This window comes from Blennius ocellaris (genome assembly GCF_963422515.1).
Source record: "Blennius ocellaris genome assembly, chromosome: 14".
Classification (NCBI taxonomy): Eukaryota; Metazoa; Chordata; class Actinopteri; order Blenniiformes; family Blenniidae; genus Blennius; species Blennius ocellaris.
The window spans coordinates 13086366-13103787 of record NC_137663.1 but is presented as its reverse complement, the minus strand read 5'-3'; the positions used below and the strand labels follow the sequence as shown (position 1 = coordinate 13103787).

Below are 17422 nucleotides of genomic sequence, written 5' to 3'. Positions count from 1 at the left end.
GTAAACAACCACAAAGAAAAAAAGTTTACAAAGAAAAAAAAAAATCAGAGGCAGGACAAGCAAGAACTGAAAAGGAGTCAAGTGTGAAATGTCAGCACAGAAATGTCAGAAAGACGAGCAGCTGTCTCACCACTTTCATCCAGCATCAAGTCCTCTTGGTAGCGAAACTTCTCCGGTCCGCAAGCCACGAAAATATCCTCATCGCCAAAGAAATCCTGCAGGCACGACACCTGGAAACAGAGACGTACATAGAAGAGTTCAGTTATTATTACTCCATTATAGATATTTTATGACATTTTCTCTGTTTCTTGGCCAAACTTAATGTTCAATTTTTGAATGAACAAAAATAAACTGAAACAGGGGGTTTGATCAACAACTTTGGTTCAAAAGGCAGCCATCCAGTCATTCAGACACTGTAACAGAACGCTTTGATGTCGTTAATGAAGCCAAAAAATACAATATTTTACTCTAATAACTAGTTTTGTAAAATAACCTGGAAGCCACTTGTAATAATTGTTTCCCTGGAAATGATTAAGTATATAGTAGAAGCCTTTTTCTTAAGTGGATTTCAAACCTAAGGACTAAAGAGTGACTATGTTCATTCATATATTTCCTAACATTGCACCTAAACAATCTAGTCTACCTCATTTCTATGTGACTGACAATTGGTATTCAAGTAGGATGAAAAAAAAATCAAGGATCAAGCTTGTTTTATAAGCAAAGGTAGAAGTTATCAGAAAGAAATGCTGACATTTCTATGTTTACATGATTTAGTTATCCCAATTACTAGTATAATCACAGTCGAGGCTGTGTGGACACATTGCATAATGTCAAAGTGCTAACATATTTCTCCATGACTATGTTAGAAAACATGACTTTCTCTTCCTGGGCAAAAATGCTCATTCACCCCGTGGGGCTGATAAAGAGAATCAGGGGTGTCTGGGCATGCTTGTTTTTGTTTGTATGCTGTCTCGTTGTCTGTGCACTGCACGCCCAACCCGAGTCCCTGAGCTGCAGCTCTGTGCTGTTTCTGCATTCAGTCAGTCTATGAGAGACTTTAAAGAGACCTTGCTGACTCACTCATTGGCTGATGCACAGCGGCACAGGCTCTTGATGTCTACAGGAGCAGGTAGGGGGTCTGTTTTCCGAGTCTCTTATAAATGGTAATGAACACTAAAGTGAGAAAGCCCAGCGAAAAAGAAACACGCATTCTGAACCAAAACCAGGGTTTTTATAAAATGAGGGTCTGGGACATGTACAACCCCAATATCAATAGTTTTAGGATATATTGCAAAGGTCACATCTTTTAATGTCTGAACTTTAATATTCTATATGTCACCTTTACCTGCTGTGCATTAAATCATGGCATCATGTTTTTAATTAAATTTTTTAAAAATTGCCTCAACCTCTTTGGAATTAGTGTTAATTAAGGGTGCTGAATAAACACATTATTGACAAATTCTAACATACATATCAACTCAAAGGGAAAACTCGCTCATCAACAGTGATGTTTATTATCACAAGTGAGACTAAGAAACATGAACTGTTTATTATTTTCTATTAATTTTGATAATAGTTAATTCCGTACCTTATCTCAACTCTGCGGGATGAGCACAACAGATCCTAATTACACCCCGTGTGGCAAATCTTACATTTGAATCGAAAAGCAATCAATATTCCAAATTGTACGTCGAGATAGTCAAAGGTAAAACTCAGTAAGAAATTTACGAAAACACAATACATCATTTATCTGCTCTGACAAAATCTCCACCCGAAACCCGTTAGGAGCTATTATATTTTAGGCAGCATGCATGTCGCGCACCGCCTGGAGTTAACACATAAACAGAAAACCACTGTTATTGCATTTTCATGCCAATTAACATCCCAGAATCCATTTAGATTCCTATTAGGCACCGTTCAGCACCCCAAACAAAAGTCACAGCTGATGTAATAGCATTATCTACAAGATGCAAAAAATAAACAATACTGAGAGTGTGTGTGTGTGTCCCTCTCCACCCCCCACAGCCCCTAAATGAGCCGGGGGTGGGGGTTGGGATGGGGGAGACCAAGTTTAATCTAACACGCAGACTCTCTGTGGGGTACGGATCGTTTTCGTTTAACTTTTCAAATGAAGGCCTGGTGTCTGAGCATGTGTGTGGCTGGATGTACACAGACCCACAAACAGGAAGATACTGTGTAAAGGAGTCCGACATGTCATTCCCAGCTCAAAATACAGGCTCCCAAACGGGTTCACATGTATCTGATGGAGGAGATCAGGATGAAATCAGGTTAGCATTCGAGTTCGCATTAGGGACTCGGCTGTAATGGCTAATGTTAGGGTAAGATGCCATTAAATGCACCGTGTCAATCAGAATGCCTGTGTGTGTGTGTGTGTGTGTGTGTGTGTGTGTGTGTGTGTGTGTGTGTGTGTGTGTGTGTGTGTGTGTGTGTGTGTGTGTGTGTGTGTGTGTGTGTGTGTGTGTGTGTGTGTGTGTGTGTGTGTGTGTGTGTGTAGACGGTATTATTCTCGTTTTATAACAGAGTGCATATTGCTTTGTTCCCTGATGTCCCCTGATGGTGCTCGTGATTATTTTAGGGGCGAGCGGCTCGACTTCCTAACAAGACGGGTGTGATACAGATGGCGATGCTGTTAACATTTCCCCAGTGCGTTTGTGTGGATCGGCAACTCCCAGCCACTTCAACCTTTAACTGGGTTTTATTCAATATGTTTTCATATCTTTTTTATTTCTATATCCCTCGTCGATTCATTCCAACAGCTACTGTCACACAGTCAGCACAAAAAAGGGAATTTTAGTTTCAGTACAGCAAGATGGTTTTATTGAACTGATTAGTCCATGAGTAGCAGTTTCATAGATCAGTTGTGTGATGAGACTTTTCAAAATATTATGGTTAACAGCTGTTTGGATAAAATGCACAACTCTTCACGTGTTACTTAGATGCTTTAACTTGAAATATCTGGTCAATCTTTACATGGTGTCTGCAAATACTTGCCAAACAAGCTTGTTTGGCAATAGCACTGTCTTGTGCAGTGCATTCGAGCATTTTCAGTATGTTTTTGAATGATCAAGAGCCATGGCTGCCACTTCCTGGAGGACACTTGAGATTCATTGTCGTGCTTAAAATAAAGATTTCAACACATGGACCAGCTTTGGGATGAGAAGACAACCTGGTGTACTGACATAACCACAGCTCAAGATGTTAAAATATATTTCATATACAGTGGATATGATTGGCCTGTTATTTTTAAGCAGGTGCATGTACATAAAAAGCAATGTTATATAAACATGCAAGCAACAGAGTGAGTGACTTGCAGATGTCTCCCGACATAAAAAACAATTTAATCTTGCTTTGCCCTTTTGAGCTTTGGAAAATTGTAATTCTGTAATACAAGTAATTTGGTAAATATATCAAACGTCGATTCCATTAAAGGAATGACATGTTTACTAAGTAAATCATTTAGATGCTGAGTTTTAATTGAAACCCTTCAACTCAGACGGCAGACATTGTGTTGAAAGCCTTATTCCTGTCAAGAAGGATCGTGGTAGAATATAAGCAAATGATAGAATCTTTCTGGTTCAGAGACAGTCTGATTGCATCGTGTCTGGACTGCTGCTGCTTCTATGAAAACCACTGCTCATCAGGAGAGAGACAGCGCAGCACAGCAGAGATATTAGGTAAGCAAGGAGCAAAAGGCAAGATGCAGAGAATGTAATGAGACTGATGAGGATAGAGACAAAGACAATCCTACTGTAGGCCAGAATCCGAGGGCAGCTTTAAGCCGACGAGTGACACACAAACAGCAAGTATATAACTGGGAAGGGTGTGAAAAAGTATGGTTGCCATGGTGATAATGCCCTCCAGGCACTGGTGCATGGCTGTTGCGTGCCACTAACAACAGGATGTGCTCACTGCGATAAGAGAGCACCATCATTCATATTTCATCTACTATGAGCACGATACTCCACAGAACTGTGCCATTCATGCAAATCCACACACAAACACGCATAAGTGGAACACGGCCCGGTTAGTTCTAACGCATTGTGCCCTGAAAGAAGACGGTGTTCAGGGAAAGATAAGAGAACGAGAGAGAGAAGCTGGTGAAAGTGCAATGAGAAGAAACTTGTCAAACAAAAAAAGACACATATAGATTTAATCAAATCTTCAAATCCTCCGAGTTAGAGAGGAATCAAACAGACAGGGGGGGAAAAGAGCAGCAGACGGGGCGATCTATTCCTGACTGCTGCTCTGAGCCCGATGACAAAGAAAGCCACTTTGATGTCTCTGGTGCTCCCTTCTTGTCGGGAAACCAGCACCGTTACACAACACCTACAGCTAATGCCCGCATAAGGACAGAAAGAGACAAACAGTCGCAAAATAGTGATCAAATGCAAAACTGTGGAGATTAGTGATTTCATAACCCTGACATAAAAATGCATGAATCTTTATTAAAGACAAAACTAGGTTCTCAGAGTGGGTTATTCCAGGGGATTTCAATTTCCAAATTGAAATTCATTATTTTAAAATGAATAAGATAGTCCAAAGGCAGACAGAGGATGAATAAATTTAGTTATCATCTGAATTTTCTTTCAGTCCAGCTTTACACCCACCAGGACTGACAGGATAATTAACTATTTATTGTAGTCTCAGAGATAAGAAAGACCTCAGGATATTTGATCGAAAAACTGATTGCATCCAGTTCTTCAAGCCTCAACAAAACATGACCCCCAGTGGATCGTTACTTCAGCTCCTGAGAGTTGTGACCCCTTTAAAGATGCAACCATAATCTCTTCCTGAAAATGCCTTACGCAACAAATGACTTTTCATTATGACTGCCTTTCAGCAGACTGTTTTTCCATGTCGCCACTGCGCCACCTAGTGTATAATTCACCAAACAACTACTACTTAGTATGTGGATCACTCTCCTGTTCTTTTTTTCCCTTCTTTTCCTTAATGTTTAATCTATATGTTTTTCAGCTTTGAGAAGCCTGCCTGTCTTGGACAGAATTTGGGATGCAATGAAAACAACTTGCACATTATTGTTGCATGTGACGATCAAAAATTGATGCCAATGTCTGGCACCACATGGTGGCACTGTTTAACAACTGCAAGATGCAGACTCAACCTTTTGCAGATGGAATGATTCATCTCACAATCAAACACAATAACGGGCAAGCTGCGTGATTCTCTGAGGCAGACAGAGCGACACCAAAAGTCAATTCTGTTTCATAATTTAGAAAGAAAAGTAGCTCAATATGACACAATTTTAAAGGGAGATGAAGGCCAAAGACAAGAGAAAAGTAAAGGAAAAGATTAGATGATTAATGTCTGACATATATGCAAACTTTTTTCCCGAGAAACTGAAAGCTTAAATATCAAATAACGGAACTCAAAATAGCTTCAAACCACATGTGGATTTGAATGACTGAGTACAACACAGTAACAGTCAGATTATAACATCATAAATCTCGTAAAGTATAAGTGAGCGTTATGATCTGTAATCAAGCTTTCTATGAAAACACACAGAATATCTTGATTCATATTTTTCAGTGGCCAAAATCAATACATACATGAACATTGATTCACAATCTTATGTTGAACAAAATATTTAACGTCAATTTGCCATTGAATGACTGGTTTTAACCTGCAGCCGGTGTGATACAGCCACAGGGAACAAATCATGGATGGCAGCATTTTTCATCCTCCTCATTCAAAACTGCTATTTCAGTCTCCCTTTAAGAGTTTGGGTTTATGCAAGGATTTCTCTGCCAGCTTTTGAGTGGAAATTTTTTGACAGCTCTGTGGAAGCTGATGCTTGAGTGTTTGAGGGCAAGTTGCTTCTACAAAATAAACTGTGAGTTTTAGTGAATCAATTAATCCATTTAAAATGAATTTTCTTTTATTAAAACAAACAGTTTCTAAGGAGCAGTAATCTGGATTGACTTTTTACTCTGTATTGTATGGTATCACTTTGTGGTTTGAATTGCTGGAATGTCAATCTAAAATCAACATTTATACATTTTTCAGTTTCTATCTGTAGAGAAATACATTATAAGTGGGACTGCAACTGAATTCCTACTTCAGTATAAAAACTTGCCAAGGTTTCAATGTTTTTTGTGTTTTTTTTTAATAATAAAAAAAACCCATATCTAAGTCAAACAGACAGCTGACAATGCCACAAGAAAGCAAAACAGAATTAAAAAAAACAACAACAAAAAAAACTGAAGACCCCACCACTAATCTTCCTTACCACAATGGTTACATAGAGGACATGGCAAGGTCAACATAATCCAGCCTTCAGAAAGACCACATTTTGGAGGGATGAGCTGTCGCTGTGCTCCGCCAGAGGAGCTTAGCACGGTGGAGCTGTCTGTGGTGCTGAATCGAGTGCAACGAGCCGGCTATGCTTTCTCTGAAACACGAACCCCGGACAGAAACCGAAGAGGCCAACAGAACAAAACTAAATGACAGGCAGTGCCACAGATGGATATATCCATACCAATACAGAGAGACAGAAACATAAAAGGAAAAGCATTTCGATGCATTCAGCTTCAATCTATACAATCAGTATGATAGACCAGGGGTTTTCAAAGTGAGTGTGAATGAGCCCCCCCAATCATAGAACTTGAACCACTGCACCTAATACTTTTAATATCACAAGAAAACAATGTTGAACAGCATTTGGGATCAAGAAGCAATAAAAAGCTAAACTTTTCAGATAGTTACTGTGAATTGTCAGAAAGTTATTTGTTTATAGTCTGCAAATGCTGCGACTGTTGCATTCATAGTTTTGTAATAAAACTTGTTTCACCATTTCATTCTGTCTCCATTCCAATCAAATATTAGAAGGATGTGACTACCTATATCTGCATATTGTTCAACAATTAGTGTCATTGACATGATTGAAATTAATATCAGTCACTGAATCTGCTGTCTTGAAATTGAACAGCCAATATACATTCCTCAAATCTTCAGGCGAATTCTCCAAATCGGACAAGAGTCAGAGTACCTGGCAAAAAAAATGACGCACAAGAATGCATCATTAAAGAGGTAAGAAGACAGCCATAAATCTTCTGCTCCCTGAGGGAGAACTCACACAAAACAGCTTCAATCATTGCGCTGCGAACAGCCTTGTTTTCATCAGACAAGCGACGGGAGGCGAGAGGTGACAGGGAGGGTAAAGGAAATGAGAGAAGAGGATGAAAAAAAAAAGAAAACAGATAAGAAACAGATAAGAGGACAACACTGATGTGAGGCCAATTAGTTGTTCAGCGAGCTGAGTTGGCATTGGGTTTGCTGAGTTCACCTCAAACCAGTGCAGCAGACTGCTTTCCTGGCTGGCTGGCTGCTTTGTTACATAACAGCTTATGTAACGGCTACAGCTCTCCGCAGGGGCAGAGAAAACTTTTCCCTGTGAAGTTGTATATATGTTTCTTTCTGAATGCGATGGCACGTTCCTGTCCTTTCTGTCCAACTTTCATCAGGCATGAAACAAATTATAAATATGAAATTATGCAAGGATGTTTCCCAAGAGACAGAAGGATGCCGCATGGCATCATCTTCAACTCTGCTGTTTTCAACCTTCTCCCTCTTCATCTGTCTTGCTTCACTACATGATTTGTATTGCACTGCCTTGCTTTTATTCCATTGAATCTATCTGCTTTATACAAAATGTCTTTATTGCCTCACTGCTGTTCCTTAGTTTTCCTCCCACTTTAAGAGCTCCCCTTTATGCTTTAAGATTTTAGTTTTGGCTTTATTTGTCAAGAATGACTTAATATCTGCCCACGTACAAAGATGGGCATGAGAGAAAGTATGAGAGCAGTGCATCATGGTATATTCTGAGATCTGTTGAAAGAGTCACTTCAAATAGTTACTCTTCCAAAGGAAAAAGAAATAAGCAAACAAAACAAAAAAGCAACAAAATGTAAAAACTTTTTCACACATTTCTGTGTCTATTCAGCTGCTCTTCTTTATGTTTAGAGCCACAGAAAGTCTGTACAACCTGCATTGCAGCGTTTCCTGTGACAACCAAGCTCAGGTACCCCACACCCAGGGCTTGGATTTAACTGGATACACCAACAGAGAGGACTTATTGACATAATTTAAACTATGATTCTGTATATTAGATTCTTACAAACTAAATAGGACATTATTCTGTTTTAGTTTTCATAATGCTTATAATCTATGAAAAGAAAAGAATAGAGTATTTCAAAATGTTACAATATTTCTGAAGATGCTATTTGTTGCAACCAGGGACGTTAATCATCAAAATCAAAATTTTAAAATATGTTTGTTTACATGTGAGTGAATGCAAAAACAACTTTTTAATGATGATGTCTTTAGATGCATCTTCAAATGTTACTTTGATTTTTTTACTAATCTGCCTTGAGTTCTTTAAAGTTACAATTTAGTCCAAAAAAAAAGTTAATCAACCGCTATCATCCGAATTTAATTTATGTTTATAATTAAAAAAAATTTAAAATAAAACAAAATGTAAAATAAAGAAATAAAAGATACAGCAGTTACTCACATTTAAAAGCACTCAATTAACAATTAAATAACACAAATTCTCTGACAACTGATCAATTGTTTCAAGGAATAATTCCATCTTCAAGGTTCACTACAAGTCCAACGTCATTATACAAGTTATCCTTGTACCATATATGGAATGGAATAAATCTTTAAATTTAATCTAAACCCATGTCATAACTTTTCAAAGTAAACCCCTGACCTTTAGGTTTGTACTGACAGCAGAGAGAAGTATTTAAGATATTTGAGGCAGAAAAACCATTAAAGAATTATGTGGACAGTGGTACGGTGGTTCAGAAGTTGCAATCCTACGGAGGCTGGCAGAGGCTTTTAAAATATAGTTAAAATGCCAAAGTAAAAGAGTGTTACTCCAAAAACCTTGTTCATGGTCTGTGGTACATTGACATTTAATTTTAAGATGGTGAAATTTCCGAAACACTTTTTGTTCTTTACCAAGCAGCTAAATGTTTGCTTTTTGTATTGAAAGCCATTTCTCAGATGAGAATAAGTTCAATCTGCCAGCTGAGATGTCAATCCATCTCTTTAAGCAACCTAAATGAAAAAAAGAACTAGGACACAATCTTTTAAATGTGGATTTATTTGATACGGATTAAAGAGTCAGTGAGTCAGGAAGGGAATGAGTCAAGTAGTGTGTGTGTGTGTGTGTGTGTGCTTGTGTGTGTGTGTGTGTGTGTGTGTGTGTGTGTGTGTGTGTGTGTGTGTGTGTGTGTGTGTGTGTGCGTGTGCGTGTGTGTGCGTGTGCGTGTGCGTGTGTGTGTGTGTGTGTGTGTGTGTGTGTGTGTGTGTGTGTGTGTGTGTGTGTGTGTGTGTGTGTGTGTGTGTGTGTGTTGTGACTAACTTTGCAACAGCCTGTGAGTGGTGGAAACGTCTGCCATCGATCCTAATTTGGCAGCAGATTCTCAGACTGCAATCAGCCTCCAATCTGCTACAATCACTCTTCGCTGGTAGACCGAGAGACACACACACACACACACACACACACACACACACACACACACACACACACACACACACACACACACAAGTTGGCTGACTGATAAACAGGGACACAGACAAACTGAAAAGCAGGCTTAAATAACCTCCTGACATGAAAAAAAAAGACTCTTTAACCTTGTGATTCCTGCTTTGAAATGCTCATGGCATTTATCATCAGTCTCATACACAGCACAGCAGCAAACACTCTCTATATAACAGCTGATTAGGGGGTTTGCTGAGTCATACTCGCCGTGACTCAGCAAATCAGCACGAGCAGATGGAATTCGCTTCTCAAAATCCTCCTATGCAGCACAAAAAGTGACATCACAAACGCACAGCACATCTCGTGGAGATTAAAACCAACCAAATGCTTTGAGTATAAACTCTAATCCCCCCCTCATGATATGCAATTCTTTTAACTGACAAGACTGTAGATCCGCAGCCCAGCAGAGCTGGATTCACACCAATGACAAAAAAAAAAACAGGTAGGAAAGTGAAACAATGACAAAAAGTAAGAAGAAAGGAAAGATGGGAAAAACTATTTAAATACAAGCTGAAGGCAAGACGTTGTGGAGCTGGACACAGAGCTTGAAGAAGGGGGAGGAGAAAAAGAGAGTGGGGGAGAGGGAGCAATGCCATATGTTGCAGCTTTTGGATTTGTGGGTGCATGCAGAGTGTGCTAATTAAAGAGGACTAAAGAGCTGTAAAAACAATGGAAGGCTGCCTGCAAACGACAGACAGTCTCTGAGAAAAAGAAATAAAGAGATAGTCGGAGGATTGACTGATATACATAAAACAAAGCTAAATTCTAAAGAAGAAGAGGAGAGGTAAACATTTTAAAAGCAGACCAGGCATGACTACGATAACATCAGAGAGACATACAAAAATGGCTGCAAAGAAACAGAACGGGACAAAAAGAGACACTGAAGGAGCTTCAGCCTTGCCAAGGAGAAGAATAAGCCAGCAGTGCAGTTTAAGAAGTGAGAGCTGCACTGCAGATAGTGACCAGGTGGTTCATTCTCACTCTTCTGCTGCTTGTAACCTCTATTTAACCTGTGTGACTCAATGGGAGTGAACACACCTCACATCATCTCGAAAGCCATGCCGCAGATGCTAAAGCTGTTTAAAAAAAAATTTTCATTTGTTTCCATTACACTTGAAAGAAAGAATTAAATATGCATATACAGGTGTATATCCATACTAACAATGCCATGTTCTTTGACTGTAAATGAATGGATAACCCATATACAAACAGTGTGGGCCCCATGTTTGATTCAACTCAAGTTAGGGATGCAATCCTCTGCTTACAAGCGTTCTTCACCAACCATCAGTTGAAAAACTGGTGCTGCATCACTGTATGTGAATAAATCCAAAATATATTAATATGTGATTTTATAATTCTATGTATTTATTAAAAGAACTCGGCAGAGGCAAAACATGGAAACATGTCAGCTGGACGAGTTCTGGCTCCTGAACTGTTCACAATCAATGCTCAGCAAAATAAATAGAAATAACAATATATTCAAGTGGGTATGTTTCATGGAGTTTTGAACTGTCCCCTGAAACCCATTTTCTCACTGTTTACATTGTTTTGTATGTGATGTATCTTTTTCATCTTGCCGCGTGTCCACGGGGAAGCCACAGTGCAAACTGAAGAGTCTTCTTAATGAGACTCTGAATAATAGAACGCAACCAACCTCAGAGATGACTAAATGGCATCAATTCATGCACTGCTTGGTAATTGCCTGAAGTAAATGACTATTGATGCATGAGCAGAAATCTGGATGAGTCCATTAAAAACAAAAAAAAATGTGTGTGTCACTATCCATGCCTAAGCATGCGTGTGCCTCGGAAGGCTCAAGGCGGGCAGCTGGGACACACACACACACACACACACACACACACACACACACACACACACACACACACACACACACACACACACACACACACACACACACACACACACACAGTGTCTGCGTGTGCGTGTCTGCGTCTGTGTGTGTGTAAATAGAGCTTACATGTATTAATAGGCGGGCCATGCTCCTGTCCTAATCCACTTATGGGTTGTCTATCTTCTGATCGGTCCAGCTCCTCTACACCATGACACCGTGCAACTGCATGACATCACAGCAGGTTAGCTGGTTCCTAGGCAACTAGATCACATCATCACTGAGACTGTCAAAATGAAGAGACTGATATATGAGGTTGCGCTAACCCCAGAGGATTTTCCAGGGTGGGGTGGGATGGGGCGATAAAAATAACACTGGTCGACGATTCTGAGACCAGCAACAGTGAGAGAAGCAATATAACAGTGAGAGGGTGAAACTTCATCCGGTCCACTTCACTCAGATTCTCACATTACAGACATATGATATCCAAAACAATCATAGTAAAGTAAGCTCACGTTGAACAGAGCGTATGGTGGATTCAGTGAGTATCAGGTGGTCACAGATGCTTGTTCACAGCCTGTTATATCGTATCACGATCTTATTATTCCCAGTTCCAATAGATGGCTAAACAGGCTTGCACTACCGATGTAAAGAACAGCGAAACTCCAATTTGTTAACAAACATGTACATTTATAATCTTAAGTCAAACATAATAAACACATGTACTTAATTACTGGCTGAAATGTGCTGGTGGTCATAGCAACATAAACATTCAGGTGCCCAAAAGGTGTCAAATGAACTGCAAAACTTGGAGTAAAATGTAACCCTTAATAAGGCACTTACTGAAATAACTGCATATCATAATGTGGCGTGAGAAAAAAGGATACCCGAGGTTACTGCATTACTTTTGCGACAATTAAAGCGAGTATCAAAAAATGCCAGTGTCTATCATCTAGTATCTGAAATTCTCTGTAGATTTTTGCCATCGTGACCCTCGGCTGGATGAAGCAGTATGGAAGAAGAATGGCTGGACCGTCAACCTGACTGACGAGGTGAAAGCTCTAGTTTTATGAGAAATGTGAGTATTTCAAAAAGTACAGATATCCATTTCCTATCATAATCTTGCATGTCTTGTACCAGACTTCTGAGAATCCTCTCAGGAAAAAAATGTAAATAAAAAGACACGTAAACTCTTCACTGGCCTCATTACAGGGGTTAATGGTGGCATGAAGCCTGAGCTCTGGTTGTCAGATGCCTCCTCTCTGGGACCGCTGGGACTCATCGTAACTGGCAGCCAAGCCCAGAAACCTACTTCTGCTGGAGTCTCAATGGCTGACGCAGCTCAGCTGACGAAAGCAACCCACACACAGAAAAGCATACGAAAACATGCACCTACACTCACAAAGACACACTTACTTAACTTGTAACCTTATACTTATGGATACTCAGGTAATTACCTTTAGCACTCCCCTGATATTTAATAATGTATATTCAAGTGTCATCGATACAAAGTTTCTTCACGGGTCATCTCGTTCACTTTTGACTTCACTTGTTCTACTTTTTGAGCTGTTTTTTTTTTTTTTTTTTTTTTTTAGTATTATGATTATTAGGACAGCAATTATAAAACACAGTTTTAGTGTTCATTCTTTAATATTTCAGAAAGTATTCTTGACATTATCATGCTGCCTTCATTTATGAGTTATTGAGGTAGAGTCTCTTTAAACCAAGCCTGATTCCCGCTGCAACACAGATTAACTGCATTTCATAGGGGGTTTGGATTTCCTGAAAGCTTATCTAGTGTGGAGTGGACCTTTCACCCATTCCAAAGCTGGAATCTTCCAGCCTTGCAGTGAATTTCATTGTGGTAGAACACTTTGCAAAGTAGCAATGAATTTATTTCTCCATCATTAATTCTGCTCTTGTATTAGAAGCCCACATTCTGTTGTTTTCTCCTCTCTTTCACACATTATCATAAACACAAATGCTCCCACACACACACACACACACACACACACACACACACACACACACACACACACACACACACACACACACACACACACACACACATACACACACACACACACACACACACACACACACACACATAAACCCAAAAAACCCACGCTCCATAGAATTCAGCAAATAAATAAATAAAAAATTGAGTGAAAAATATGAAGAAGTTGCTTCTGCACATGGCCCAGCCAGTTTGGCAGTGAGCGTGTTTCCATGCCTACAGGCCAAATCAATACAAAGTCTAAATATAACCTCACCATAATAGTCTTACTTCCAATCAGAGCGGGGTGAGCATGGCAAGTGTTTATTGTGTAATCTTCAGGATAATTATAACTAATGGCAACCACAGTGTTCGTGGGCATTGTGCAAAGGCGCAAGTTTAATCCTCAACTGGAGGTTTCTCAAGAAAACCTGATCCTGGGATTTTATTGGCCGGGATCTAATTCCAGGTCACTTCCTGCTCGCCGTGGGTCATTAAATGGACAGTGCGGCTTTGGAAAAGGGACAACTGGCTGTTCAGAACTGAGATAAATAGTGCTAAAATGGTCATTAAGGATGAAAAGCCCAAAGAGAGAGGATCCTACTCAGGAGCATGAGTAACAAATTGGCAATTTACAGGACGATTATTCGAGTGTTACTAAAATGGCAGGGTGCCCTTGACGTCCAACAAAATCTGTTAAAAAGCAATGGTGACACTCTGATGCTGCTGCCAGCGTAAGAGTAGCTGTGACACTCGATTCACTACATCACGACAACACAACCCAAGAAGAAAAGCAGAGTCCACAGAGTGGGCAGATAAGATCAGTGACAGAGAGGCAAAGGCAAAAGACTGAAAGGTGTCATGTAAAAGCAAAAAAGGATGACATACTAATGGAGACACATTGTCCCTGAGAGAAGGCATGTTTGCCCTCATTTAGCTGCAGTGAAGGCCAAGTTCAGTGTCATTTACACGCAAGCGCACTCAAGGGACGCCTTCATTTTAGAGCTGGAACACAGAAAAGGTCCTTATGCATACACACAGCCAACTGTACGTCCACATACACAACTGTTTCTTTTTATAGCGTCTTCCTCCACAGTTGAAGCGGGGAGATGAAGAGGTGGGCGGAGGACCATGGGGGACCAGACTCCGATTTATTCTGGTGTTCAGAGGTGAACCTTCATCACACAGCAGCGTAGGTAGGTAACCCAGACTCCATTCATAGATTTATTTATTTTTTTCATCGTTGCATTGTCCTGAACGCCTTTTAGGCTGCGTGTCACACTTTCTCTCAACTGCTCTGGTTAAGATCGGGGACACAAATGTTCCTCATTCATAAAAAGGCAAATAATAGAGTTTAAATGTGTGTCGTCCCACTGATACTTATATTAACTTAAATCCCCATTTTTTCCCCCCCCGTAGCACAACTCATCCTTTGATTCCGCTGACACGTGAACATTAATTTCTTCAACCACAAAATGTCTGATAGAAATAAAATCAGGCAATGATGACTACATTCCTGCAATCAGAACAATGTGGAGCTGTCCTACCAGTTTGCCCTCCAGTGTGTAGATCTTCTTCACCACTCCGGAGTCGAGCTTGATGGCATCAGTAATGTCAGTCAGGACCTGCTCGTAGGAGTGGGCTGTCTTTTTGTTCAGCAGGATCCTCACGGCCTTGCGGGGCTTCACCCCACCCCGCACCACTGTCACCAGCTTTGGACGGATGAATTCTTTGTTCTCACGGCCATCGGGTCCGCTGGCCTTAGCGCTGCCCAGGGAGGGAGGCCCGCGGGACGACGCCGCCGGGGCCTTGACGTTCACCGACCAGTTTGGGTTCACGTTCTTTGTGTAATCCAACTTTTTGTATGCTTCGATGGAACTGCACACATAACTGTCTCCTGTTGGAGGTAGAGAAGTTTAGAAGATGAAAACTGGAGAACCCGACAGAAGCCGGCATTACAAGGGGGTTAAAATAGTATAACAGAATTGTATAGAAGTCTGTAAGTGCATTTTCACACCTTGTCTCATAACAATTCATCTAAGTATAATACTCTGTATAGTCTACTGCTGCACGATTCTAGTTATCCATGAGGTATGCAATAATGTTGTTGAGTAGCGATCACAATATGATATAAGCAAAAGATGTTGATGACTTTGTGCTTTGGCATTTATAATTTCAAATAATTTTGCCCCTTCTCTTGTCTAACCAAAATCATACTGCGTTTTTTATTCTTTTGTTTATAGTAGTGTTTTGTAGATTTTTGTGCCAGTTGAAAAATGCAGAGCAAGAATTTATAGGGCACTAAAACATAATTTACTACAGTTCAGTCAGTCAGTTGAGACTGCTCCTCCAACAGAGTTTCTTCAAATGGGCAAACTGTTATTGGTCTTCTGCAGAACCTGATTAGGTCTAATGACAATCCATGGATTGGAGTCAGGTGGATTGCTAAGAAGACAACACATTAACATACAAGACAGGGGTCACTGGGGACCTGCACTCGGAAACACTGTGTTACAGAGTTTAACAGATCAAGAGGGAGTTAATCTGAATGCAGGCATCCGTGTTACCATATGGTAATCAAATACTTGATATAATCTTCATAATAGTGATCTCCTTTATAGTTAATTGGATTCGCCATTTTTTATGGATCTATGCCTGTAAAAATATCTTGCTCGGCCTAATTTTAAACCGGCCTGTGAATGTAATGAATGGGTTCAGATGTTGGGACTGCTCACATTTTCCCTGCTGGTTATCTTACACTGTGTATCAGGAAGAGGAGCAGGGGAGGATCATATAACACAGCAGCTCACAGGTCAAAGGAAGGCAAGCAACTTTCTTATGATCTATTGTAAGTGATAAGAAGGCCACAAGTCAGAACATTGTATATTTTCCAGCGGAGGGATTTATTGTCATTATTGCACACGCACCTTCAGCCAGATGATCAATATTGGTGATCTTCTTGGTGCCATCCAGGGAGTAGATGGTCCTGACCCCCTGGGGCAGGTTGACGTTATCAGATAGGGAGCGGGTCAGGTCAGCCAGAAGGGCGTCAAAGGTCCGGAATCTGTCTGCGGAGATGGCATACACAATCCCGTTGAAGTACCGGTCCCCGTTGCGGTAGAAGCGCACCTTCTTGGCTCTCTTCTCGGCGCTCAGGGTCTTCAGGGTGCGGGTCCGGTACAGGCTGCAGTGCGCGCTGTGTGTGGGACTGGGCACCCCGTTCATCCTCGCGCTGGAGCGACCGTGCCTCTGACCTTTGTCCCGCTCGTCGAAATGCTCCATCTCCATTTCGCTCACGAGGCTCACGAGCACGGCGGTACTGTCTGAGACAAAGAGGAGGCGGCAGGACGGAAAGTTTTCACTACTGAAGAAGTAAACAAAAAAAAAACAAGAGGAGAGCACCAACTCAGAGAGAAAGAAAGAGGAAGAGAGGGGGCGGATAGAGTTTTGGATAAAGTAGCCAGCCGGTGTCTCAGAATAACCCCCTAATGACAGATTAAGTGCCGTTAAGCCGCGCGGTGGAGCCGTGCGCTTCACCACGAGCCGCGTGGTGCGCCGGAGCGCGTCCAACAGGACTGATGGATGGATGGACGACCACGAGACAGTCACGAATCGATAATAACCTATTAATTTCACCATATAAATATTCAGAAGACCCGCCACAGCAGGTCTGCTCAACATTAACCCGCGATCACATAACAATTACTATTAAACGCAGATCAGACTAAATGGAGGGGTGGCTTTACTTTTTTACCGTTGGTGTTTCACTTGTAGAAGTGCATTTTAGGACTACACAGTGAATAACAAATGACAAACATCACTTTCACACAAGCTGATAGAAATGTTGTGAACAGGCTTACCGACGCGAGCAATCAACGCCTCTGTCACGGTCACCTCCAGCTTGCCTGATGCTGTATTTCCCAGTAGATGTGGAAAACGGAGTTTCAGTGGGTTTGTCGCTGATTGCGGATGGTGGGAATGTGTGATT

At 40.8% G+C, this 17422-nt stretch overlaps 1 protein-coding gene across 3 annotated transcripts in view; it reads right to left on the bottom strand.

Moving 5' to 3' along the window:
• Positions 1–16722, bottom strand: part of dclk1a (doublecortin-like kinase 1a) — a gene marked incomplete at both ends in the record, with an annotated part of 41426 nt that extends 24704 nt beyond the window's left edge. For 2 of the 3 annotated variants that reach the window (XM_080509519.1, XM_080509521.1), the window contains 3 exons: positions 131–230; positions 14982–15331; positions 16362–16722. In XM_080509519.1, the coding sequence (XP_080365645.1) occupies positions 131–230; positions 14982–15331; positions 16362–16722 (811 nt within the window). Of the gene's footprint in view, positions 1–115; positions 231–14981; positions 15332–16361 lie in introns of all 3 variants that reach the window. The other variant, XM_080509520.1, reaches the window with a different exon arrangement.
• Positions 16723–17422: the final 700 nt, after the last annotated feature.